The following is a 27679-nucleotide window of genomic DNA, read 5'->3' on the forward strand; positions in this document are numbered from 1 at the left end:
ATGTTTTTAAAAGATATAACAATAATTTTAAAATTTATATTAATGTTAAATAAATATAAATATAAATATAAATATATTAATATTAAATAAAATAAAATCCCTCACTCTGTGCCTCTATTTTCCAATTAAATAATAATTTTTTTTGATCAAACACGATCGAGTTCCACCAATAAATCCTCTACGTGAGCCATTCCTACATGATTCTTTTAAGGTCATTAATGTTTTAATGATCCTCGTAAAATCAATAACTAACCGCATACGTATTTTCTTGTCCCCAAAGTTACTCTTTCTTTTCTCATAGATTAAGTGACCAACAAGTACAAATGACCTAAAAGTTTATATATATTTTGTGCAATGGAAGATTGGACAACGACTCTGGGTTTATGGGGGAGAGGGTTAAATTTTGAGATTATTTGTAAATTTTGAATGTTAATTTTTTAAAATTATGGTTAAATTAATATAATATATAAAAGTTGAGGTTAAATTTATTATTTATTCTAATTTTTTAACAACATGTCATTTATGATTTTAACGAGAGTTATCAAAATGATCGAACTATATAATGTAAGTGCTTAAATTGCAAACTTTTTATTTTAAGTGTCTAAAATGAAAATTTTATAGTTAATTAACTATTTGTGTAGTTTACCCTAAATCATATTTGTTGAGCTGAAACTTAAATCAATTTTGTTTAACAATTCTTAAAATTAGAATTAAATTGAGATTATTTATAAATTTTAAATGTTAATTTTTAAAATTATAACTAAATTAATATAATAGAGAAAAGTTAGAGGATTAAATTTATTATAATACTGATTTTTTTTAACTGTTTGTTATTTTAACGAACTATGTCACCTTAAATTACAAATTTTATACTAAGTTAAATAAATGGATTAATTATCTAATTAATTATCCATAAATAATAACATATAAATAATTCTGTAGCTTATCCCGCCGCCGACCCTAAATAACTTTGAGAGATTTTGAACTATTTTCTCTGCTTTGGGGGAGTTCGTTTATCCCACTGTTTCCATCACCATGGGAGGATCTCGAGCTCAAGTCAATAAGCCTCACAAAACCCGTTTCTCCTCTAAATCTTCTAGGAACATTCATAAAATCTCTCAAAAAGGTTGCCCTGCTCTGTTCAACTTCAATGGTTTAGATTTATATATATTTTTAATTATGATTTTGTTTTCTCTACTAAGAATTTTATCTGTTTTTTTGAATGGTTCTTTATCTTTTGGTGGTTTAGATAAGAACCGGATTGCAAAATCGAACCGTAATGTAACGCAGGGAGCTCGAGCTGCTCGGCTTCAGCGAAGCAAGATGGTGAGTGAGAATAAATATGAATATCTCTAATGCTTATTATCTCACACTGGATAGTGCTATTCGATTTTGTAGCTACGAGAGCAGAAGAAGGAAGCTCTTTTGAAAGAAAAAAGCGCTTCAAGTGGATCAGCCAGCCCTCCCCGTGTCATTGTAAGCCTTTTGTATAAATTAATTCTTCCCATATTGTTGCTTCAAGTGCCTATTGTTTTCCTCCCTAAAGTCTTATTATTATTTTTTATCACAGCTTCTTTTCCCTCTTTCCGCATCCGTGAATGTAAGTTCACTTGCTGAAGACATTTTGAGATTGCTTTCAGCAGATGTTAGCAGAGCTCTTTCATCAACAGTAGCTTCTTCAGAGTACAAACTGCGAGCAACAGTAGGCGTCACACCTCGTGTTTTTGTTTCATGCTATTAGTTAAAGAAAGCTGCTAGTTAATAATTTCAAGCTCAGCTTTCTTTTGGATTTGTCAATTTTGTGGTGGATATCATTTTATCATTCTGTGAGGTTCAGTGTAATATTATTGAAAGATGTGCCTTTTATGCTTGATCCTAAGTGCAAGAACTAGCAACCTCTTAATCCTCAAGTTGTTCTGTCTAGGTACTGCATGCTCCTCATGGGGACCTATTATCGTGTATGGAAATGGCCAAGGTAAAAAATTGTCTACATCTTGGTGATATATTGTGTCAACCTCATTTAGTAACCCTCTTTTTTTTTTTTTGTTCACTTTAATGGTCAACTGCCTGTTTAATTGTAGGTTGCTGATTTGATTGCTTTTGTGGCATCAGCTACTGAACAAAGCACATGTGACTATATTGATTCATTTGGAAGTCAATGCCTTTCGGTGTTTAGGTCTCTAGGTTTACCGAGCACAGTCGTTTTCATTCGTGTATGTTCTTAGTTCACGACTTTATATGGTTTTTATACTTGTGATCTCTCTAAGAAAGCAAGTACTGAGGTTGAAGTTTTTTCCTCCAGGATCTGCCTACTGAGCTTAAAAGACGAAATGATGCAAAGAAGATTGTTACTTCCAGCCTTACTTCTGAATTTCCAGAGGATTGCAAGTTTTATCCCGCAGATACGAAGGACGACTTGCACAAGGTGATATTCTTTGCAATGAGTTTTCTTTTTTGGGTTTAACTGATATATCCGTGAATTAATCAGATTGACATGGAATTGAATAATCATTGTGTTCCATTTATTCACTTTTTTTCCTGCTTCTAATACACTTTACTGATATTTTGATTGCAGTTCATGTGGCTTTTTAAGGAGCAAAGACTCACAACTCCGCATTGGAGAAATCAACGGCCTTATCTCATTGCTCAAAAAGTACTTCTAAGTTATTGCAAATTTTTTATGAATTTTACATTGTTAGGAGTAGCATCGATTGTGAGGAAACTTTAACGAAGGTATTTTTGCAATGTAAGTCTTGGAGATGTTCACCTATAAAAAATCTTAGTGATAGGTTGTACACAATCATTTTTGGATGGGCGGTTGTCCAATCCTTTTACAATCCATTAATTTTTTTTCATGTTACTTGTTTGTGCCAAAACCTTTGAAGGTAAAATTTTACGAACTGCTATGTTTTAGGTTGATATGGTACCAGATGACTCCAGTCCAGAGAAGTGTACACTTCTCCTCACTGGTTATACACGTGCTCACAGCCTCTCAGTGAACCAGCTGGTAGTTATATCTCTCTAAGCCTTTGCTTCACATGTATATCTTGTGGTGGCTTCTTACGGTCTTATACATTAGGTTCATGTTTCTGGTGCGGGGGATTTTCAATTGAGTAGAATTGACATTATGAAGGATCCTATCCCTTTAAATGCTAGAAAAGATCATAATGCTATGGATTCTGATGACATTGAAGATGCTGAGGTACGTTTATTTTAATGAAATTTGAACACTATTTCAGAAGCAAGAAAAGCCTTTATCTTATGTACTGCGTAGCAATGAAGTGGGTAATGAACTTTTCAATTTTGCTTCTTCGCGTCCAGATCATTCGTTCCCTAGCTGCTGATCCATCAAGCCAGGAGCCTTTGCTTGTTGAGAATGTTCCAGATCCACTTGCTGGAGAACAGGTAACTTGGATATTAGAGCTTTAAATATCTTGCTCGCGATTTCCTATGATTACTCTGTCATGACTTGGTACTTGCTTTTTGGCATGTAGATCAACAGAGTTACTACTTTGCTCTCCTCATTCTTGTTAAATACTGACTTCCCTGATATTGTTTCATCTCATTTTTGTGCTTCTTTCAACTATTAATCAAATCACTCAAATGTGTTTTTTTTGGAGTAATAGTAATCGTCATGCATGCATCAAAACCTGTAGTAAAGAATTCAAGGAATTTTGATACTGAGTATGCTTAAAAGACGAGTATAATTAAATTGAATTGAGACATCTGGAAAACCAAGGGTTGTATTTTTCAAACTTTTGGTTACATATTAGGGTTGTGCCTTTGATAAGATGATTAAGTTGCTGCTTGCCCCCAATCCAATCTACAAAGTACAAACTAATTTTGTGTCTGCTTAGCTACTTTGTAATTGAGTTTTTCTTATTAAATTAGTAAAATTACTTTATAGTGGTATGCACACACCCTTATGCATTCTTCTAGGGGATGTTGGGTGCTATTTATACTGCTGTTTTATTATGACAGACATGGCCCACTGAAGCAGAAATGGCTGAGGCTGAAAGAAATCAAAAGCAGAAGAGGTTGAGAAAGAGAGCTCTCCCTCGAGGCACTTCTGAGTATCAGGTCTGAATTGTCTTGCCAGTTCCTGGGACTCTTAACATTTGCTGTCCACCTTTCTGTTTCTTATTTTTCATGTTTATGCATAACAATCTATTTGTGACCACTGGCTGCCATTCAGGCTGCTTGGATCGTAGATGATACAGATGGAGAGGATTCTGGCGTGGAGAATGATGGAGAAGATGATGAGGATGAGGATGGCATGTTGTTGGATGAAGGAGAAAGTGGCTTTCCCAGTCAAGAAGACACCAATAATCCAGATTTTGAGGAAGATCAAGCTTCCTTGCACTTAAGGGACTCTGATGAAGAAACTGAAAATGATTCAGTGATGATGGTGCGTCTCTTTGATGCTTATGTCCCAATGCAATTTGTACTTGATGAATTTTGAGGAAGAGCCAGCTATATGTTTCTGCATATCCTTGCTTCTTGCGGCATTCATGTTGTTTCTTTTTCTCTTAAATATTCTGTATGTGAATGATTTTTTTTTATACATGCAGGAAGGGGACAATATGACAAGGGAACAGATAGAGGATGAGATTAAAAAAATAAAAGAGGCACATGCCGAAGATGAGGGTATTTATGTTTTCTGGATGAGTCCTAGAGTTTTTTTCAGAGCATTTCTTATGATTAGTTGTCATATTGTGTAAAGCCAGAATAATCTATATTGGGGGGGGGGGGGCTACACCTATAATTGGAACATCTTATTATAGCTGACTACTAAAATTTGACCCTTGTAAGCCCTTTTCTCCTCATAATTGAAGTCACTAATTCTAGTCTTCAAAGTATTAACAAGTGAGGAGAGGGCATGCATATGATAGTTAGTCTGCAGTTAAGTTTTGAATTTTGATGATGAGATTGGGTAGCTACTACCCTACTGCACCAATGCATGCATTCTTCTCTGAACACTCTTCTCAAATCTTCACAGCCATGTATGAACACCTCTTGTAATGTAGGTGCTAATATACCGTTGATTAAATGTTAATTTCAGAATTTCCAGATGAAGTGGATACTCCACTAGATGTTCCTGCTAGAAAGCGGTTTGCAAAATATAGAGGCCTCAAGTCTTTTAGGACATCCTCGTGGGACCCCAAAGTAATTTATTGTGATACCATTTTGATGATCTTTGTTTTGGGTTAATATTAGGAAGTTATTGAAAGTTTACTGGTTATTGTTAGGAATCTCTACCTCCAGAATATGCCAGAATTTTTGCTTTTGATAGTTTTGCAAGAACACAAAAGCATGTTGTTGCAAAAGCTTTAAAAGTGGAGCAAGAGGGCAGGGATGACTGTGCGCCAGTTGGTTCATTTGCTAGGTTTTATATCAAGGAGGTTCCTTTTCATGCTGCTTCCAACTTGTGTGCGGCCTCAAGAACTGCACCCATTGTTTTATGTGGTCTCCTGCAACATGAGTCTAAGATGTCTGTTCTTCATTTTAGGTATATATTTCTCTTTACACTTTCCTGGTTATGAGTAGCAACAATTCACCCTTACTTATTTATTTTTTCCCAATATGAATTCTTTTTGCAGTATAAAAAAGCATGATAGTTATGATGCTCCAATTAAATCTAAAGAAGAACTCATATTTCATGTTGGTTTCCGTCAGTTTGTTGCTAGGTAATGGTCTCTTTGTAGCTTACTATTGTCTTGGACCTTTTACCAGAATCCTGAAATCTCTCTGCTTATTTTCAGACCGATCTTTTCAACTGACAATATTAATTCAGACAAGCACAAGATGGAAAGGTTTCTTCATGCCGGACGTTTTTCAATAGCATCAATATATGCTCCCATTTCTTTTCCACCTCTCCCCTTGATTGCCCTGAAGAATGCAGCAGGAGCTGACACACCTGCAGTTGCTGCTGTTGGTTCCTTGAGAAGTATTGACCCCGATAGAATAATTTTAAAGAAGATTATTTTAACTGGGTATGGATTCTTTTGTTTGGTGATAAAAGTTTTCGAAGATGATTTTCCTACTGGTTTATGTTTATTCTAGTATTTCTGACTTAAAAGAAGCAATACCTATAAAATGCAAAAGTGATTTATGTAGTTTGGCTATGTTAATTTGGATTATATCTTGATGCAGTTATCCTCAACGAGTATCAAAGTTAAAAGCCACAGTACGATATATGTTCCATAATCCAGAGGATGTGAGATGGTTTAAGGTAGGATAATCTGTTACAAGTGATTTAAAATATTTTGTTTCTACAGTTGAATAGCCAGTGGAAAAATTACTTTTTACATAAATTATATTCTTGATTTGGATGTGGTTGCAGCCTGTTGAAGTGTGGACGAAGTGCGGTCGTCGTGGTCGAGTTAAGGAACCCATTGGCACCCATGGTACGTTAATCCTATCAAATACACATATCTTGCTGAATTCCCATCTTTATCGAATATACTTGGGTTCCGGCTCTAGTTTTCGAGGAGAAAGCTGAGTATTGCTTTTTATTCCAATCTTTTTATCAGGTGGAATGAAATGCATATTTAATGGGGGCCTTCAACAACATGATACTGTTTGCATGAGCTTATACAAGCGGGCATATCCAAAGTGGCCGGAACACCGGTTCCCTGCTAATGTTTGATCAGGAGCTCCTGTTTCATAAATGCAGGAGATGCGCTTGCTTGTATTGGGAATGAAGCACCGGTTCAGAAATCTGGACTCCAATTTACCATGCTATATTCTTTTTCCTCTCTTTGGTTTCTTCTCTATGTGGGTTTTCTTTGTCCATTTTGTGAGATGGGGCATTTGAGAACAAATATGATATTTTTGCGGAAAAAGAAAAAGAAAAAGAAAAAGAAAAAGAAAACAAATACCATTATCTATACAACTAAAGAGAAGCTTGCGTTTCATATACTGATCAGATTTTGTTTTGTTTGGTCAAATTCTAAGATCAGGTTTCTCTGACTTCCAGGTTTGGTAGTTATAGTTTCATCTTTTCAATTTGTCGCAAACTAAATTTTAGTTATGGACTGTGATGTGAAATTTTAGCATACATTAAAAGTCACATATACACTTATTTATATACTAGATAAAACAAAATTTATAAACATATGTATATTATATAATAATATCCATGCATATAATATATATAGAACCCCACACACTAATATATATATATATATATATGTATATTACAAAATCCATTAATATATATTCTATATATAAAATAAAGCACATATATATTATAAGTTTATGCATTTTTTTCACCATTAAAATTGTACGGTGTATATACTTAATAATTCAACCAAAATTGGAAGTACTATCACAAGGAAGAAGTCAAGGTTTCCATACCATAAATGGGGGTTCGCATATGTTTCCTAGTTTGTGTTGTGTAATGGAGTTTAAATGTAGTATATATTTCAACTATTGTACTCAAGTAAATTTCTATTTGCCTTTGTCAATGGTTGTAGAGGCTCTCAAATGAATTGACACTTTTCATACACATCAAACACATTACAAAGGCATTACTAACATCAACAAACACCATTAAATCATTCCAAAATCATAGATCAAAGCCTGTTAACCTCTATGCCGAAAACTTAACTAGTTTTGTCAAAATAGATGTTTAACCACTCAAATCTCACTTCTAATCTTAGATTTCAACTTCATACATACTAAATATTATCTAATTACAAATCTAAACCATCAATTTTACCCAATTTTACCGATTTAATTATTCGAAAAAATCAAGCTTATGTGATCTTTTAAAAGGAAAAACATTCAATTTGCTTAAATTTATTAATGATTTGTTAAAATAAGAGAAAATACCTTCTAATTAGATAAAAAAGAGTTAGAAATCACTTTAAAACCAAAGCTTAGCCAAGAAATACGAGATCTACCATTTTCAAGCCAAAAATCAACTTAAAATCAAGTGATATATTGAGATCTTGATTAAATCATTTAAATCTCGAATAGAAATAACAACTCACTTAGTTTAATCATATAAAGTTAGAATCTCACCTCAATTTTGCAAAATCGACGAGCTATGGAGCTTATTCAAGTTAAAATGTGTGATAATCTCTTGAGGATTTTAAGTATGAAAATATGAGAGTTCTTCAAAATTGAAAAGAGATTTTGTGTCTAGAGAGCTTAGGAATAAAAAAGAACTAATTTCGGGAGAAAAGATTTGATTTGGTGTTTGGCAAATTTTTGTAGAAGATGAAGAATGGGAGGGAAGGAGATGTGGCGGTTGTTAAATAGGTAACCCATTTTTAAAAATTGGGCCATTGCCCATTTAACCACCTCCAGTTTCTTCCCTTTTTCAAATACGTCCTTACTTTTCAATTAAAACAAATTTCAAAATTATTTTCAAATCAAGCCTCATTTTTATAAATCCCTTTTCATTAAATTAATTCTCGAACACCTAATTTTAATTTCCTACCTAAAATTATTAATTCTAATTATTCTAATATTTTATTTAATTAATTCTTAATTATTTAATTATATAATTTAATTACGATTTCCAGTTCACTAACCCCTGATTAACTTACTTGATTCTCTTAACTCTATTTTTGGGATGTGACAATTTAAGGGGTTAAAGTGTAAATATGAGAAAATTTAAAGGACCAAAAGTGAAATAACCCAATTTTTAAGATATGAAAGTTAGGTATAGTGACCAAATTGTATAAGTGGAAGAAATGCAAGGGACTAAATCGTAATTTTACCAAAAGTGAGTAGTGAATCAAGAATGTAATTTTGAAGTAATATGAAGGGTAAAATGGTCATTAATCAAATTAGCTAATTATATGGTGTAATAATTAAGGATGAAAAGTGTTGAAATATGATTGGTTGAATATTTTATTATTTTAATGATTAATTAATTAATTAATTCATTATTTGAGATGTTTTTAAAGAAAAGTGTAGAAAATTCTCCCGTTCTCTTCATGTTTCTCATGTTGGCTATATATACATGTAAGGGGAATTTTCATTTCTTTACAATTGAATCCTTTACAATGAAATCCTGCTTTTTTCCCCAAATTCCTTGAAAATTTCCATAGCCACTCAAAAGAAGAAGTGAAGTAAAGGTACTCAAGAGTTAAAATATCATATTGGAAGAACGAAATTAGAAGAGGAAGCAGAGACGGTTGTGGGAAAAGTGAAGAGATTAGAAAGATAAGATAAGTTCTTCAAGAATTTTACTTTATTTAATTTCAATCCAAGTGTAGAGTATGTTAAATAGTTGAATTAATTATGAATATGCGAATATGATGTATGAAATTAAATTAGTGCATTGAAGTAGTAGAAAAATGACTAAATTGTAAAGTAAACAACTTATGTCATCCGTGCGTGAGAAGAGGCCTTAGCTCCTGACGTTATTACTGGTACCGTTTCTATCTTTAATGTTAGTGTGTATCCATTAATTGACCTTGGGTCGACACATTCATATATATGCACTTTGTTAGTGATGGAAAATAATTTACCTATCGAGTCAATTGATTGTGTTGTTAAAGTAATGAACCCTTTAGGTCATAGTGTGATAGTTGACTTGGTATGTAAGCAATGTCCACTAAAAATTCAAGGTTATAACTTTCCTGCCAATCTAATGCTATTGCCTTTAAATGAATTTGATGATATTCTGGGAATGGACTGGCTGAATTTACATGATGCTGTGGTTAGTTGTCGATGAAAAAGAGTTGATTTGAGATGTTTGAATGGCGAGGTGATTGTTGTTAGATATGATAAATCTGACTATGTTTCGAGTATGATTACAAAAATGATGGCACAGAAAATGATCCAAAAAGGCTATGACACATTTTTAACCTATATTTTGGATTCTAGAATATCAGAAAAAAAGTTGATCAAGCACCGATAGTATGCGAGTTTTCAAATGTTTTTCTCAAGAAGTTACTGGGTTTACCACCAGAGCGAGAAGTTGAATTTGCTATTGAGTTAGTGCCAAGGACTGCTCCAATTTTTATTGCTCCATACCGAATGACTCCAACCAAACTTAAAGAGTTAAAAGCTCAGTTGCAAGAGTTAGTTGACCAGGGTTTTGCACGGCCGAGTATATGACTTTGGGGTGCACTTGTATTGTTTGTGAAAAAGAAAGACGGGTCAATGATGTTGTGTATAGATTATTAGCAATTAAACAAAGTCATGGTAAAGAATAAATATACTTTGCCTCATATTGATGATTTATTTGATCAATTGAAAGGAGCCTCAGTATTTTCAAAAATCTAGTTATTATCAGTTGCGAGTAAAAGATGTGGACATGTCGAAAACAACATTCAGAACTCGTTATGGACACTATGAGTTTTTGGTTATGCCATTTGGATTGACGAATGCTCCAACAACATTTATGAATCTGATGAATCGAGTTTTCCAGCCACATATTGACAAGTTTGTTGTTTTTTTATTGACGATATTTTCATTTATTCTAGAAATGAAGATGTACATGGTCAACACTTGAGGATCGTATTGCAGACCTACGTGAAAAGTAGTTATATACAAATTTTAGCAAATACAAATTTTGGCTCAAAGAAGTGGGATTTCTCGATCAGGTGGTTTCGACGGAAGAAATATGATCTGATTTGAACAAGATTTCTTCTATTTTGAACTGGAAACCCTTGAGAAATGTTTCTGAGGTACTTATTTTTCTGGGATTGGCCAGATATTATCGACGATTCGTTAAGAATTTTTTGATAATAGCTTTACCTATGAGGAAACTGTTGTAGGAAGATTTTAGCTTTGTGTGGTCTAAAAAATGATAGTAGAGTTTTGATCAGCTGAAAAGTATATTGACAGAGGCACCACTGTTGACACAACTTAAACCTGGGAAAAAAATTATTGTTTTCAGTGATGCTTCTTTAAACGGTTTGGGATGTGTTTTGATGCAAGAAGGAAAAATTATTGCATATGCTTCTCAATAGTTAAAAACTAACAAAAATAATTATCTGACACATGATATTGAGTTGGCTGCAATTGTTTCTATACTGAAAATTTGGCGTCATTATCTATACGGTGAGAAATGTCATGTGTATACTGATCACAAAAGTTTGAAGTATTTAATGACACAAAAAGAGTTGAATCTACGACAACGAAGGTGGCTAGAATTGCTAAAAGATTATGATTTGGTGACAGATTATCATCCGGGGAAAGCTAATGTGGTTGTTGATGCTTTGAGCCAAAAATCTCTACTTGCGCTTCGACCATTGAATGCTCAACTTAAATTAGAACTTGACAGGTCTATTTTGGTAGAGCTTCGAGTTAAGCCTTTATTTTTACAGAGGATTTAAGAGTTAAAGTCTTGTGATCTGAAATTGTCATCTAAAAGGGAGTTAGTTAGTAATGGACAATTGGTTGACTTTAGTATTGGTTCTGATGGTAATTTGGATTTTTGTAATTGATTATTTGTACCAAAGGATCCGCAATTGAAACAAGTAATTTTTACTGAAGCTTATAATAGTGTGTATTCCTTGCATCCAGGAAACACTAAAATGTATTGTGATTTAAAACAAAGATACTGGTGGCCAGGAATGAAACGTGAAATCTCTGAATTTGTTTCGAGATGCCTTGTGTGTCAATAAGTAAAGGCTGAACATCAATTTCTGTTAGATTTTTTACAGTCAATCATGATTCTTGAGTGGAAATGAGAACAGGCCGAACACCAAAGAAAAAAGACGCTATTTGGGTCATTGTGGACTGATTGACAAAATCCACACATTTTATACTTGTCTGAACGGATTACTTGCTTGAAAAATTAGTTGAGCTATATGTCTCTGAAATTGTTAGATTGCATGAGATTCCATTATCAATTATTTCAGATCGTGACCCAAGGTTCACTTCCAGGTTTTGGAGTAAGTTATATGAGGCCTTTGGTACCAAAATGAAGTTTAGTACAACTTTTCATCCACAAACGGATGACCAGTCAGAACAGGTGATTCAGATACTCGAAGATATGTTACGATGTTGTATCATTGAGTTCAAAGATAGCTAGGAAAAAATGTATCATTAGCTGAATTTGTATACAATAACAGCTATCAATCGAACATAAAATGTGTAACAACCCGTTTTCAGTGAAATCGAAACAGTGGTTTTGAGACCATAAATCCAATGAGTAAATTTTTATTTTATTATTATTTTAATGTATATGGGATATTAGTAAGGTCATATTAAAATTTCCTTAAGAAATTTTAATATTTGCATGATTAATTAAGTGAAAATGACTAAATCGCAAAAAGTGCAAAAATAGAGTTCTTTTAGTTAAAGGAGCTAAATTGCTATGAAACTTTAAAGTGAATGGACTTAAATGGTAATTATACCATTTATAAATCTAGTAGACAATTATGGACACAGTTTAAGTGATTTTTAAAATTAATAAGCAAGGCTAATAAGGTAATTTAATAATTAAGTAATAGTAAAATGAAGTAAAACTAGTATCATCTTCTATTTGTTTCTTTCCATCGAATTTGAAGAGAAGAATAGCCATTGTTAGGGATTTGAGGTTCAACTAGCTTTGGTGTGTGCATGTAAGTTGTCGAAACCATTTTTTATTTTTGGAAAAAAACAAAATTAGTTGTCGACTTAAAAAAACAAAAATTGGGAGTCGCCACCAATCTTTTATTAAGGTGTGATTGGATCACCTAAAAATAGCTTTGGTCTCTGAGTTTCAAAAAACGGATTCGGAGTCGATTCGTGCGAGGAAGGATTAGCACCTTCAGAACGCCCAAAAATTGGTACCAAATTGATTAATTAATGTCTTAAAGTCGAGAGTTTAAAAAATACTATCCTTAGTTAAATGAAATTATTTATTAAGACTTTCTCTTTTGAAAAGAAAATATCATACCCAATGCGTTAGGGCACAACATTTATTCTCTTCAAGTTGAGTTGGTCCAAAAACTTGTATAATAAAATTTAAGAAAATATTTAATTGTTTAAAATTTATGAAGAAATCGCATTAATCGTTAGGGCACAATTTCTTAAAATCCTAAACATTCAATATTTCCTTTATATATATATTTTAAAAAAATCTTTATCTCGAGAAATCAACGTGTCACATCCAATACGTTAGGACACAACACATTGAATTCCCGATGACAAGTTTTATTTTGTTTGATTAAAGAACAATCCTCGATTGTTAGATTTTACGAAGAAAATCGGAACCCAATACGTTAGGGCTCAATTTTCTTGAAAATCCTAAATACGAGTATTATCTTTATTTTGAAAATTTTCCATTTTTAAATTCGAGTAAAAGATAATGTAATGTTATAATGTATGTATAAATATCGTGATAACAAATACAATAGTTATAAATACAACAATGGCATAGAAATAATATAAACAAATAAACAAAAATAAATCAATAACATGCAAAGCATCAAATAAATGAGCGAAATAAAAAACATGCTTTTAAAATATAAATGAAAACATAAATTGATAAACAAAAGAAGGAAATAAACAAAAAATATAAAGAGAAAAATGGTACAAAATATATACATGTACATATATAAAAAAAATATACATATATATAGATTATGAAAAAGATAATTACATATATTGATAAACAAAAGAAGGAAATAAACAAAAAATATAAAGAGAAAAATGGTACAAAATATATACATGTACATATATAAAAAAATTATATACATATATATAGATTATGAAAAGATAATTACATATATATATATATATAAACAAATAATAATAATTACATATATTAAAATTAATTAATTTATAAAAAATATAAAAAATTTATGAAGAATAATATAAGAAAACATACGTATATACATATTTATCAAAGTAAAAATATATAAAAGTATATATATATATGCATATAAAAGTTAGGAAATAAAAAATGTATGTATATAAAATGTAAATGTATATATATGTATATAAAAGTTATGCAAATAGAATAATATATATATATATAATATTTGCATGTGTTTATAAATATACAATTTTTTATTTCCTAACTTTTATATGCATATATATATATATATACTTTATATATTTTTACTTTGATAAATATGTATATATGAATGTTTTCTTATATTATTCTTCATAAATTTTTTATATATATTTTCTAAATTAATTAATTTTAATATATGTAATTATTATTATTTATATATATATATATGTAATTATCTTTTTCATAATCTATATATATGTATATATATATTTTTATATATGTACATGTATATATTTTGTACCTTTTTTCTCTTTATATTTTTTGTTTATTTCCTTCTTTTGTTTTTCAATTTATGTTTTCATTTATATTTTAAAAGCATGTTTTTTTATTTCGCTCATTTATTTGATGCTTTGCATGTTATTGATTTATTTTGTTTATTTATTTGTTTGTTTATATTATTTCTATGCCATTGTTGTATTTATTACTATTGTATTTGTTATCACGATATTTATACATACATTATAACATTACATTATCTTTTACTCGAATTTAAAATGGAAAATTTTCAAAATAAATATAATACTCATATTTAGGATTTTCAAGAAAATTGAGCCCTAATGTATTGGGTTCCGATTTTCTTCGTAAAATCTAACAATCGAGGATTGTTCTTTAATCAAACAAAATAAAACTTGTCATCGAGAATTCAATGTGTTGTGTCCTAACGTATTGGATGTGACACGTTGATTTCTCGAGATAAAGATTTTTTAATATATATATATATATATATATATATATATAAAGGAAATATTGAATGTTTAGGATTTTAAGAAATTGTGCCCTAACGTATTGGGCTGCGATTTCTTCATAAATTTTAAACAATTAAATATTTTCTTAAATTTTATTATACGAGTTTTTTGGACCAACTCATCTTGAAGAGAATAAATGTTGTGCCCTAACGCATTGGGTATGATATTTTTCTTTTCAAAAAGAGAAAGTCTTAATAAATAATTTCATTTAACTAAGGATAGCATTTTTTTAAACTCTCGACTTTAAGACATTAATTAATCAATTTGGTACCAATTTTTGGGCGTTACGAGGGTGCTAATCCTTCATTGTACGTAACTGACTCCCGAATCCGTTTTTCTGAAACTCGTACACTAAAGCTATTTTTTAGGTGATCCAATCACGCCTTAATAAAAGATTGGTGGCGACTCCCAATTTTTGTTTTTTTCCAAAAATAAAAAATGTTTTCGACAGCTTGGCGACTCCACTGGGGACTTTTTAAAAAAATAAGAGAGTCGAGCCACAAAGTTGATTAATTTTTATCTTATGGTCGAGAAAATATTTTTTTTAAAAATTCATGAGATCCTTTTGCATTCATTATTTTCTTGCTTAATTGATCTTTGCATTATACATTACATGAGTTGAATGATTTTACCCTTTTAAGTGGGAGTGAGAAAGTATTCCTTCGTGAGGTTTTCACCTCCGTATAGGATAGTGGATCGCTTTCGGAATACATCCGTACCTATGCCTTCGTGAGATTATCATCTCCGTATAGTCATGGGGAAAATGTGTTCCCCTGAATCGAACTTGATCTATATGAGCCTATAATGGGTGAAGATCGAGGAATCTGCTAGTTTGGGTACCCTTACTTTAAAACCAAACCGCATATAATGAGCCTTAGGAGCCTACCCTAGGTAGAATCACACCGAATGCCTAGAGGTCACCCGAAAACTTGGTTTAAATTACGATCATTTTGTTGTATTTTGTTCATTTTTGTTACGATTATAATTACTTCGGTTTGTAATTACTTTATTGGTTTGAATTTTGATGTTTTTGCATATTGCATTACATAACCACTCGATTATATCCTTTTAAGTGGGAGTGAGAAGCTATTTCCTTCGTGAGGTCTTCACCTCCGTGCAGGATAGCGGATTGCTTTCGGGATACATCCGTACCTATGTCTTCGTGAGATTTTCATCTCCGTGCAGCCATAGGGAAATGTATTCCCCTGAACTGAACTTGGTCCGTATGAGCCTATAATGGGTGAGGATCGAGGAATCTACTAGTTCAGGTACCCTTACCTTAGAGCCAAACTACATATAGTGAACCCTAGTTGCCTACCTTAGGAATAATTACACCAAACCCTAGTGGTTTCCCGAGTAGATGCTCAATTTGTTTCTTTCTTGCTTGCTCTTGTTTTGCACTAACCTGTTTCGTTTTGTTATGGTTATGATTGCATTGCATTTTCATCATAGAACAGAGGTGTTGATTCACGTTCAGTATCTAAATAGAGAGCTTTTCATAAGAAAATGGATTTCTTGATAAAGTGGGAGATAATACGGTCGTCCAAATGTAGTTCGAGAAAACGTAACGAGAGAAAGATAATGGTCTGAGGGAGGACTACGCAACTTTGCTTCATTGCCCGAGGATTCAAGTTGATAAAGATTATTCGAGAGTCGTCAACCTCCCGACCTTTTAAAGAGAAGCCAACGAGCATTACGAGGATGAATGGTAATAATTCGCAGCCCGGATCAAGCAAAAAAGAGATAGAAGAGACACCTTTTTTGGAAAGTTTATGAGATTTTAACATCCGGATATGAAGAAAGGGATTGATGTCTTCACCTGGAGTATGAGGGAAAGGCCATATAAATATCCATTTTATGTAAAGAGATTTGTTTTCTAGAAAAGTTGTTCTAATAGAATTGAATCAGAATCAACGCCTCTCTTCTTTTGCATTCATGGCATTCATTGCATTAGCTTTGCATTGCATCATATACATTAAATCTCACAAAATGACGCTAAAATTTTGGCAGTTATCCTAGAATATCTGTACACGAGGAAAAAACAAAGTAATGGACCAAAGATTGGAAAGACCTGAACAACTCCAAAGGGAGAGGTAGGACCAGCTACTGCTGCAAGAGCGTTAGCTAAGGTCCAACAAAATATGATGGACAATAAAAAATGAAGGAGTTGAAAGAAACGTTCACATCAATGTCATACATGAAGACAACTGAAAAGGGACCTTGTTAGACATCTACCCTTATAAACTTGGGAGTGTTCTGAATAATCGGACTGCAGAAGAAATCCCTATAGTATTTAGAGCTTACTTAGAGTAATATTCAGAACACACTTGTTGCTTTCAGCCTAGAGGCAATAAGAACTCATTTGTGAAATAGGCTAATGTCTAAACGTCATTATTTTAATGAAATGCATCTTTGCGATAATTTTTGAGCCAATATTCTTTCATTCTTTACGAATAATTATTTTTTATCTTTTCATTCTATTGGATTATCTTCCAAATAAATCTTTCATTCATAATCATACTGTACAGATTCTTAAATTCATACATTCATTGTATAATCTTTTGTACCTACAATAGGTCCCTGGATATCAACTACATGAGTGACGCTGCTACAGATTTAGAATCTCCTTTTGAGCGAGACATGTGTTTAGAGGGATCTTAGGACTTTGAAGATGACATAGATTGTAGCCTATTTTCGAACTTGTTAAGGATGGTAGAACAAGTCGAGAAACGGATCTTACCCTACAAAGAATCATTGGGATACATGACTTCTCCTTATGTGGGGCATGAAGGTCATTTGGTCGATCTCGCCAAAATAATCTGACGGTTATTGATTCATCTTTGTGGTCGTCAATTACTTTACTAAATGGGTGGAAGCTGCTTCATATGCCAATGTCACAAAGTCGACAATTAGCAAATTCGTAAAGAATCATATGTCAGTAAGGAACGCCAAAAGGATCATATCTGACAATGTACTAAATTTGAACAACAATACAATATCAAAAGTTTGCAGTCTGTTCACGATTAATGCCATATTTCCCCCCAAAAAAAGATGGCGCAAAAAAAACTCTACCGAGGCAATGTCTTTCTCTTGGGCCCATTGCGGTTTTGCCTATTGAAGACAAGATTCTTTCTCTCTGAGTTTTTGGATCCAATTCCGATTGAAGAGGAATGTTCAAAGTTATCCATCATGGTCAAATGCACCAAAAGAAAATGATGCGAGATCACAAAAAAGGCCCGCCCTAGAGAATTCCTTGAGAGGGACCTGGTATTGAAGAAGATCCTTCCCATACAAAAAGAACTTTATCCCAAGCTGGGAAGGACCTTATGTAGAAGGCCTTATCTGGAAAAGCGTCAATTTTTATCAGAATGGATAACAAGGACATGCCTAATCCTATGAGTTCAGATTCAATCAAAAAAATATTTCAAAAAAAAAAAGAAAAATGAGAGGCCAAGGTGAAAATCCGCAAAGGACGCCTTGAGATCAAAGGGGATTTGAGTTGAAAGCCCGAAAAGGGCGGCTCAAATTTTGATCAGAATGGGACATGAGGTGATCAGAGCAGCTCAAATTTTGATCAGATTGAGGCATGTTGTGATCTTGCTATACTTGAATCAACATGAAAGGGTAGGCGGCATCTTGGGACATCGACGAAGTACTGTAGATCTCCTAAACACATGTCAAACTCAGAATGGTCTTCAGAAAGTTTGTACAGAAAAGCTCAAGCTGCGATATTTGGGGCACCCAATTTTAATACTATTTATATTGAATTTGTTGTTCTTGGAATACTTCATTCTTTCCCAAGATACACATTCCCAATCAATTTCTTTGTTATCCTTATTTACTATTTTTTGATAATCTATTCTTTTCGAGCTATGTTCAGAACCAATTGTATTCTCATCCATTGTTATACCCTTTTTGCAAGCATTTTGCATTGGAATAATGATTAATGGACTAATAAAACTTTCACAAGGAAAGTTTGGCATATTGCTCTAGAAGTTTCTAAATAATACAGGAACCTAAAACAGGACTATTGTTTAGAACGCACCATGTTTAAAGGTTGGAAATCTTAAAAGGAATAGTCTAAATTAGGATTTTCTCTTTGGATTTTGTTGTTAAAAACATTGATTGAACAAAATGACAAAGCTTAAATAAACAAGTAAGTAATGATCACCAGACAGTAGGAAGAGATTTCCTCGGAGAAGAAAGCATTCATTTATGCATGAGCCTTTGGTACGATACCTTGGGAATGGTGTAAGGTTGCGCCCTAATAGATTGAACTTTGAGGTTTACAGTGGAGGGCAACCTGACTAAATGTTTCTTCAGAAAAGCCAGCCAAGCAAGAAGGCGTTGTAGCACATCAGTGTTAAAACCTTAATAAACTTCGAGCAATGACAACCTAAGTGGGATCATTCTCGGAAAAAAAAAGTATGCATTCGTGCAAACACCATTCACACATGACTAGTTAGGAGCATTTGATTCATTTTATGCCATCCTAATCATTAGGCATAATTAGGTTCATTATACAGGTCATGTTCCCTAAAGAGCAGATCAGTGAAGATAGCAGGTCCTGTATTCCTATATTGGTAGGAAGTGGATCGAAGATGCAGATTTTGTCTTCCCATATTGGTGGCGGAGTAGATCGAAGAAAGCAAATCTTGTCTTCATGTATTGGCGTGAAGTAGATCGAAAATAGCAGGTCCTGTCTTCCTATATTGGTAGGAAGTGGATCGAAGATGCAGATATTCTCTTCCCATATTGGTGGCGGAGTACATCGAAGAAAGCAAATCTTGTCTTCATGTATTGGCGTGAAGTAGATCGAAGATAGCAGGTCCTATCTTCCTATATTGGTAGGAAGTGGATCGAAGATACAGATCTTGTCTTCCCATATTGATCTTGTCTTCCCATATTGGTGGCGGAGTAGATCAAGAAAGCGATTTTGTCTTCATGTATTGGCGTGAAGTAGATCGAAGATAGCGATCCTCTTGTCTTCCTATATTGGTAGCGCGAAGTGGATCGAAGATGTATTGGTGTGAAGTAGATCTTGTCTTCCCATACTGGTGGCGAAGTAGATCGAAGAAATCAGATCTTGTCTTCATGTATTGGCGTGAAGTAGATCGAAGATAGCAGGTTCTGTCTTCCTATATTGGTAGGAAGTGAATCGAAGATGCAGATCTTGTCTTCCCATATTGGTGGCAGAGTAGATCGAAGAAAGCAGATCTTGTCTCCATGTATTGGTGTGAAGTAGATCGAAGATAGCAGATCTTGTCTTCCTATATTGGTAGCGAAGTGGATCGAAGATGCAGATCTTGTCTTCCCATACCGGTGGTGAAGTAGATCGAAGAAAGCAGATATTGTCTTCATGTATTGGTGTGAAGTAGATCGAAGATAGTAGGTCCTGTCTTCCTATATTGGTAAGAAGTGGATCGAAGATGCAGATCTTGTCTTCTCATACTGGTGGCGAAGTAGATCGAAGAAAGCATATCTTGTCTTCATGTATTGGCGTGAAGTAGATCGAAGATAGCAGATCTTGCCTTCTTGCACCGACAGCGAAGCAGATCGAAGACACCAGCCTTGCCTCCCTGTTGCAGTGGAGCAGGCTAAAAATAGCAGATCTTGCCTTCTTGCACCGACAGCGAAGCAGATCGAAGACACCAGCCTTGCCTCCCTGGGTTGCAGCGGAGCAGGTTAAAAACAGCAGATCTTGCCTTCCTGCACCGACAGCGAAGCAGATCGAATACACCAGCCTTGCCTCCCTAGGTTGCAGCAGAGCAGGTTAAAAATAGCAGATCTTGCCTTCCTGCATTGACAGCGAAGCAGATCGATGACCCCAGCCCTATCTCCTTGGTCAGCAGTGGAATAGGTTAAAGATTGTGAATCCTATCTCCCTGGTCAGCAGGAATTCTATCTCCCTGGGCAGTAGTGGAATAGATTGGAGATTGTAGGTACTATCTCCCTGGTCAGCAGTGGAATAGGTTGAAGATTGTGAATCCTATCTTCCTGAGCAGCAGCGGAGTAGGTTGAAAATAGCAGATCTTGCCTTCTTATACTGGTAGTGAAGCAGATCGAAGACATCAGTCTTATCGCCTTGACGTAGCAATGGAAAAGATTGAAGCCACAACGGCGAGTCTTATTTCCCTGGCGTTATAGCGGAGTAGATTGAAGCCACGACGATGAATCTTATCTCCTTGGCGTTAAGGCTTGGATTAGCTGAAGTGGAGCGGATTGAAGTCGAGGCGTAATCCTATCTCTTTGGCATTACAAGAGAGCGATTGAAGCATAGAACGATTTAATCTTACTCCCTAGCGATGTAATGGAACAGATTGAAGCTACGACGGTGAATCTTGTTTCCTCAACATTGCAATTTAAAAGATTGAAGCTACAACAGCGAATCGTAATTCCCCCATATCACAGTTAAGCAGATTAAAAGTTACGAGTCACCAATCCTATCTCCCCGACGTTGCGATGGAGTGGATCGAGACACCAATTCCTATACCTCTGAAGATGCAGTAAGATGGAATGTGGCTGCTTGAAGAAGAAGAGCACCAAGATCCAGCGTGACCGGGCAAAAATTGGCCATTTCTAAAGTCTTTGCTCCATTCCTGTTACACGACAACGAGCAAAGAGGGGCAGCTGTAATACCCAAATTTAGCCCGGGCTCACATATGGAAACATAATCTTCAAGGATATGTAATCTTAGATATGATATGCAATCTTAGATATGATTTATGCAATCTTAGAAGATATGATTTTGTAATATTAGAGATTTAATTTGTAGATACCTTTTAATCTTAGCCGTTGATGTAATTAATCTGTACCGTTGGATTTAGGGAGGCTCAACTATAAATAGATGCCTCTCCCTTCATTGTAAGGGAGGGAAGTTGGGAGTAATAATAATTCTTAAGAGTATTCCCTCAATTTTTTCTTTTTCTTGCATTTTTATTTTCTTTGGCGTGTTCAATAGAGTCCTTTCAACTTCATTTATTTGCAGATTTAGGCCCAGAATTTATGTCAAAGCTCGATTTAGTCTTTTTTTATTTATTATTTATTTTTATTAAATTTTATTTTCTTGTTATTAAGTTATTATTATTATTATTATTATTATTATTATTATTATTATTATTATTATTACTATATATACACATACATATTTTTACAATAATATATATACATACATTTGTTTAAAAACTTTTATAAACACATGCACATATTATATATATTTTATTATTATTCTATTTGCATAACTTTTATATACATATATATACATTTACATTTTATATACATATACATTTTTTATTTCCTAACTTTTATATGCTTATATATATATATACTTTTATATATTTTTACTTTGATAAATATGTATATCGTATGTTTTCTTATATTATTCTTAATAAATTTTTTTATATATATTTTATAAATTAATTAATTTTAATATATGTAATTATTATTATTTGTTTATATATATATATATATATGTAATTATCTTTTCATAATCTATATATATGTATATAAATTTTTTATATATGTACATGTATATATTTTGTACCCTTTTTCTCTTTATATTTTTGTTTATTTCCTTCTTTTGTTTATCAATTTATGTTTTCATTTATATTTTAAAAGCATATTTTTTATTTAGCTCATTTATTTGATGCTTTGCATATTCTTGATTTATTTATTTATTTATTTGTTTATATTATTTCTATACCATTGTTGTATTTATTACTAATGTATTTGTTATCACGATATTTATACATACATTATAACATTACATTATCTTTTACTCGAATTTAAAATGGAAAATTTTCAAAATAAAGATAATACTAAGTATTTAGGATTTTCAAGAAAATTGAGCCCTAACGTATTGGGTTCGATTTTCTTCGTAAAATCTAACAATCGAGATTGTTCTTTAATCAAACAAAATGAAACTTGTCATCGAAATTCAATGTGTTGTGTCCTAACGTATTGGATGTGACACGTTGATTTCTTGAGATAAAGATTTTTAATATATATATATATATATATATATAAAGGAAATATTGAATGTTTGAGATTTTAAGAAATTGTACCCTAACGTATTGAATGCGATTTCTTCATAAATTTTAAACAATTAAATATTTTCTTAAATTTTATTATCTGAGTTTTTGGACCAACTCATCTTGAAGAGAATAAAATGTTGTGCCCTAACGCATTGGGTGTGACATTTTTCTTTTCAAAAAGAGAAAGTCTTAATAAATAATTTCATTTAACTAAGGATTGTATTTTTTTAAACACTCGACTTTAAGACATTAATTAATCAATTTGGTACCAATTTTTGGGCGTTACGAGGGTGCTAATCCTTCCTCGCAATGTAATCGACTCCGAATCAGTTTTCTAAAACTCGTAGACCAAAGCTATTTTTTAGGTGAACCAATCACACCGTAACGCCCCAATTGGGAGTCGCCACCAATCTTTTATTAAGGTGTGATTGGATCACCTAAAAAATAGCTTTGGTCTACGAGTTTCATAAAAATGGATTCCGGAGTCAGTTACGTACGAGGAATGATTAGCACCCTTGTAACGCCCAAAAATTGGTACCAAATTGATTAATTAATGTCTTAAAGTCGAGAGTTTAAGAAAAATACTATCCTTAGTTAAATGAAATTATTTATTAAGACTCTCTTTTTGAAAAGAAAAATATCACACCCAATGCATTAGGGCACAACATTTTATTCTCTTCAAGATGAGTTGGTCCAAAAACTCAGATAATAAAATTTAAGAAAATATTTAATTGTTTAAAATTTATGAAGAAATCGCATTAATACGTTAGGGCACAATTTCTTAAAATCCCAAACATTCAATATTTCCTTTATATATATATTTTTTTAAAATCTTTATCTCGAGAAATCAACGTGTCACATCCAATACGTTAGGACACAACACATTGAATTCCCGATGACAAGTTTTATTTTGTTTGATTAAAGAACAATCCTCGATTGTTAGACTTTACGAAGAAAATCGGAACCCAATACGTTAGGACTCAATTTTCTTGAAAATCCTAAATACGAGTATTATCTTTATTTTGAAAATTTTCCATTTTTAAATTCGAGTAAAAGATAATGTAATGTTATAATGTATGTATAAATATCGTGATAACAAATACAATAGTAATAAATACAACAATGGCATAGAAATGATATAAACAAATAAATAAATAAATAAAATAAATCAATACCATGCAAAGCATCAAATAAATGAGCTAAATAAAAAAACATGCTTTTAAAATATAAATGAAAACATAAATTGATAAAAAAGAAGGAAATAAACAAAAAAATATAAAGAGAAAAAGGGTACAAAATATATACATGTACATATATAAAAAATTATATACATATATATAGATTATGAAAAGATAATTACATATATATATATATAAACAAATAATAATAATTGCATATATTAAAATTAATTAATTTAGAAAAAATATATAAAAAATTTATGACTTAATAATATAAGAAAACATACGATATACATATTTATCAAAGTAAAAAATATAAAAGTATATATATATATATATATGCATATAAAAGATAGGAAATAAAAAATGTATATGTATATAAAATGTAAATGTATATATATGTATATAAAAGTTATGCAAATAGAATAATATCTATATATATATATATATATATATATATATATATATATATATATGTGCATGTGTTTATAAAAGTTTTTAAACAAATGTATGTATATTTATTATTGTAAAAATATGTATGTGTATATATAGTAATAATAATAATAAGAATAATAATGATAATAATAACAATAATAATAACTTAATAACAAGAAAATCAAATTTAATAAAAATAAATAATAAATAAAAAAAGACTAAATCGAGCTTTGACATAAATTCTGGGCCTAAATTCGCAAATAAATGAAGTCGAAAGGACCCTATTGAACACGCCAAAGAAAATAAAAATGCAAGAAAAAGAAAAATTTGAGGGAATACTCTTAAGAATTATTATTACTCCCAACTTCCCTCCCTTACAATGAAGGGAGAGGCATCTATTTATAGTTGAGCCTCCCCAAATCCAACGGTACAGATTAATTACATCAACGGCTAAGATTAAAAGGTATCTACAAATTAAATCTCTAAGATTACAAAATCATATCTTCTAAGATTGCATAAATCATATCTAAGATTGCATATATCATATCTAAGATTGCATATCATATCTAAGATTATTTATCCTTGAAGATTATGTTTCCATATGTGAGCCCGGGCTAAAATTGGGTATTACATAAGTGATTTTGAGTCTCGTTTTTAATAAAATTTATGTTTTTGAGATCGTTGCAACTAAGTCCAGCTAGCCCGCAACTTTGTTTTTAAATCTGTGAAATTTTTTTGAAAGTTACCATTGATGAGTCTTGAATGGTTTTTATGATAACCATGCGTTTGAATCTTTGATTTTTGTATTTGGTTGAATTTTCAAGTGATTTTTATTAGATTTTGATTTAAGGATTAAATTGTTAGAATTTCAAAATTTGAAGGTTTAATAGTAAATTTTGATGTACAATAGAGATTTTTAAAAGGTCTATAATAGTCGACTGTAACTTGATTCCAAGGAAATAGTCAATTTGATGATTTTCGGGTTAGAGGACTAAATTGCAAAAATTGTAAAATTTTAGGGAAAATGTGAAAATAATAAGAATTTAAGGGTTGTGTATATTATATGAAATGTGAAATATGTATGGGATTAATATATTGTATTTAATTATCATATAGATCAAAACTTGGATAAAAAAGACAATAACCGAGGAAAAGGAAAAATAGCGGATTAGTCCCTGCGTGCTGGTCGGAATCGAATAGTAGGTAAGTTCATATTGTTTCAATAAGTAAATTAGTTTCTAGTTGTACTTTTACATTATAGTTCCTTAGCTAAAAATCGATAATTAATTATTGAATGTTTGCACATTTGTGCCCCTATTTGTACTTCGGTATCCTTGTTTGCACATACATGCCTCTGTTTGCACATACGTGCCCCTGTTTGTACTTCGGTACCCCTGTTTGTATTTTAATACCCCTGAACACATTTACATATGTTGTTATACTCTAGTAACCCTGAAATCTAATAGTATATGAATTGTATCTAATTGTGTTTGATTGAAAGTAATACTATGATCTTAATAAGTTGTGTAAAATTATCGGATCTTGTGGATTGTTTTGTAGAGTTCGTTGCTAACACTTTGGAAGGATCAATTAACCTGCTCACACTATCCATCGAAGTTGGTAGTTTTTGTGTCTCTTAGGGTAATGGCATGTATATGTGGCTAAATAGGTTGTTTTGGCACAATTTGATACTTAACTATGTCAATAGGTATTTTATCATGCTTGTAAATAGGTTTATTTTTGGTATAATTATAATGGTATGAGAGTGAATTCTTGTGGTATGTTTTGGTATATGATTGAACTAAGTTACTATGCAAGAAATGGATCAATGTTGATATGTTTTAGTTGTTGATGTTTTGATTATTTTTTAGGTGCCTTTGAATGGCATATTGGTTAGTTGAATTAGGACCTTTGGAATGGTAAATATATGTATGTTTAGGTATTGTATGATGCCTTGTTAGTGTGCACAAGTTGTTCAAATGTTCATGCATGAAATGGTGTTGGGATGGCTTGTTTTAGGTGAATTTTAGGTCTACACAGCTTAAGACACGGGCGTGTGACTCAGCCGTGTGTGACACATGGCCTGGTGACACGACCGTGTGTCTCCTGAAGGTTCCTTTGCATGAAAGTAGTGAGTTACACGGCCTAGCACACATGCGTGTGGGGTAATTTTGAGAGTTACACGGGCGTGTGACACGACCGTGTAACCCTACTCAGAGAGTTACATGGGTGAGGACATGGGTTGGGACATGGCCGTGTGTCCCTATTTCAAAGGTTACACAATTTGAGACACGACCGTGTGTCTCAGCCGTGTGTGGCACACAGCCTAGCCACACGGTCGTGTGACCCCTGTATTCAAATTTTTGCAACTTTTTCTTAGACTTTCCAAATGTTTTTGACTTAGTCCTGAATCATTTCTAAGGTATTTCTAGGGCCTCGAGGGCTCAATTTAGGGACGAAATGAGCATGTATGATTGATATATAATATGTTTATGTTAGTGAATGAAGTATTGTTTAAATGTTTTTGATTGTATGGTAATACTCCGTAACTCTAATTTGATGACAGATATGGGTTAGGGGTGTTACAAAATGATATCATACGAAGCTTTATACTGGTGTAAATATAAAAGCCCTTTGTATTGGTTCGAGCTGAATGAAATAAACTTAACTGGTGTTGATTTGGTTTGGAAAATCGAGGATAAAGTTAGAATTATTCGTGATAACTTGAAAGCTGCACCAGATTGTCAGAAATCTTATGTTGATTTGAAGCGTAAATATAAAGAGTTCTCTGTTGGTGAGAAAGTCTTTTTTTAATGTCTCGCCTTGGAGAAAAGTGTTGTTTTTCTACAAAAAAGGAAAGCTGAGCCCGAGATTCATTAGACTGTATGAAATTTTAGATAGAATTGGACATGTGGCATATTGGTTGGCATTACCTTTAGATATTGATAGAATTCATAATGTTTTTCATTTTTCGATGCTTCGTCATTATCGTTCCGACTTATCATATTTACTGTCTAAGGATGAGATTGAATTACAGCCTGATTCGACATATAGCGAAGAACTGATTACAATTTTGGCTCAGGAAGTGAAGGAGTTGTAGAATAAATATGTACCTTTAGTTAAAGTGTTATGGCACTAGCACAGAGTTGAAGAAGATACGTGGAAAATAGAAGAATAAATTAGGTCACAATGTCCTAACCTATTTTCTGGTAAGATTTTTAGGGACGAAAATTTCTTTAAGGGGGAGAGTTGTTTCAAAAAATAGAAGAATCAAAAACAGTGGTTTTGGGACCACAATTTTAGTTAAAGAGA

The 27679-nt window shown here is 32.4% G+C and overlaps 1 protein-coding gene across 1 annotated transcript; it reads left to right on the plus strand.

Moving 5' to 3' along the window:
- Positions 1-958: 958 nt before the first annotated feature.
- On the plus strand, positions 959-6972 carry LOC105783761 (uncharacterized). The gene is made up of 21 exons (XM_012609406.2): positions 959-1126; positions 1250-1326; positions 1399-1476; positions 1571-1702; positions 1925-1975; positions 2082-2213; positions 2303-2425; positions 2576-2653; positions 2915-3007; positions 3080-3202; positions 3322-3405; positions 3982-4080; positions 4196-4408; positions 4572-4647; positions 5063-5166; positions 5250-5509; positions 5601-5687; positions 5763-5993; positions 6154-6232; positions 6344-6407; positions 6534-6972. Exons 1-21 carry the CDS (start codon positions 1036-1038, stop codon positions 6647-6649), a joined length of 2391 nt encoding a protein of 796 aa, XP_012464860.2. The 5' UTR covers positions 959-1035; the 3' UTR covers positions 6650-6972.
- Positions 6973-27679: the final 20707 nt, after the last annotated feature.

The sequence above is a fragment of the Gossypium raimondii genome, chromosome 1 (assembly GCF_025698545.1).
Source record: "Gossypium raimondii isolate GPD5lz chromosome 1, ASM2569854v1, whole genome shotgun sequence".
Taxonomy (NCBI): domain Eukaryota; kingdom Viridiplantae; phylum Streptophyta; class Magnoliopsida; order Malvales; family Malvaceae; genus Gossypium; species Gossypium raimondii.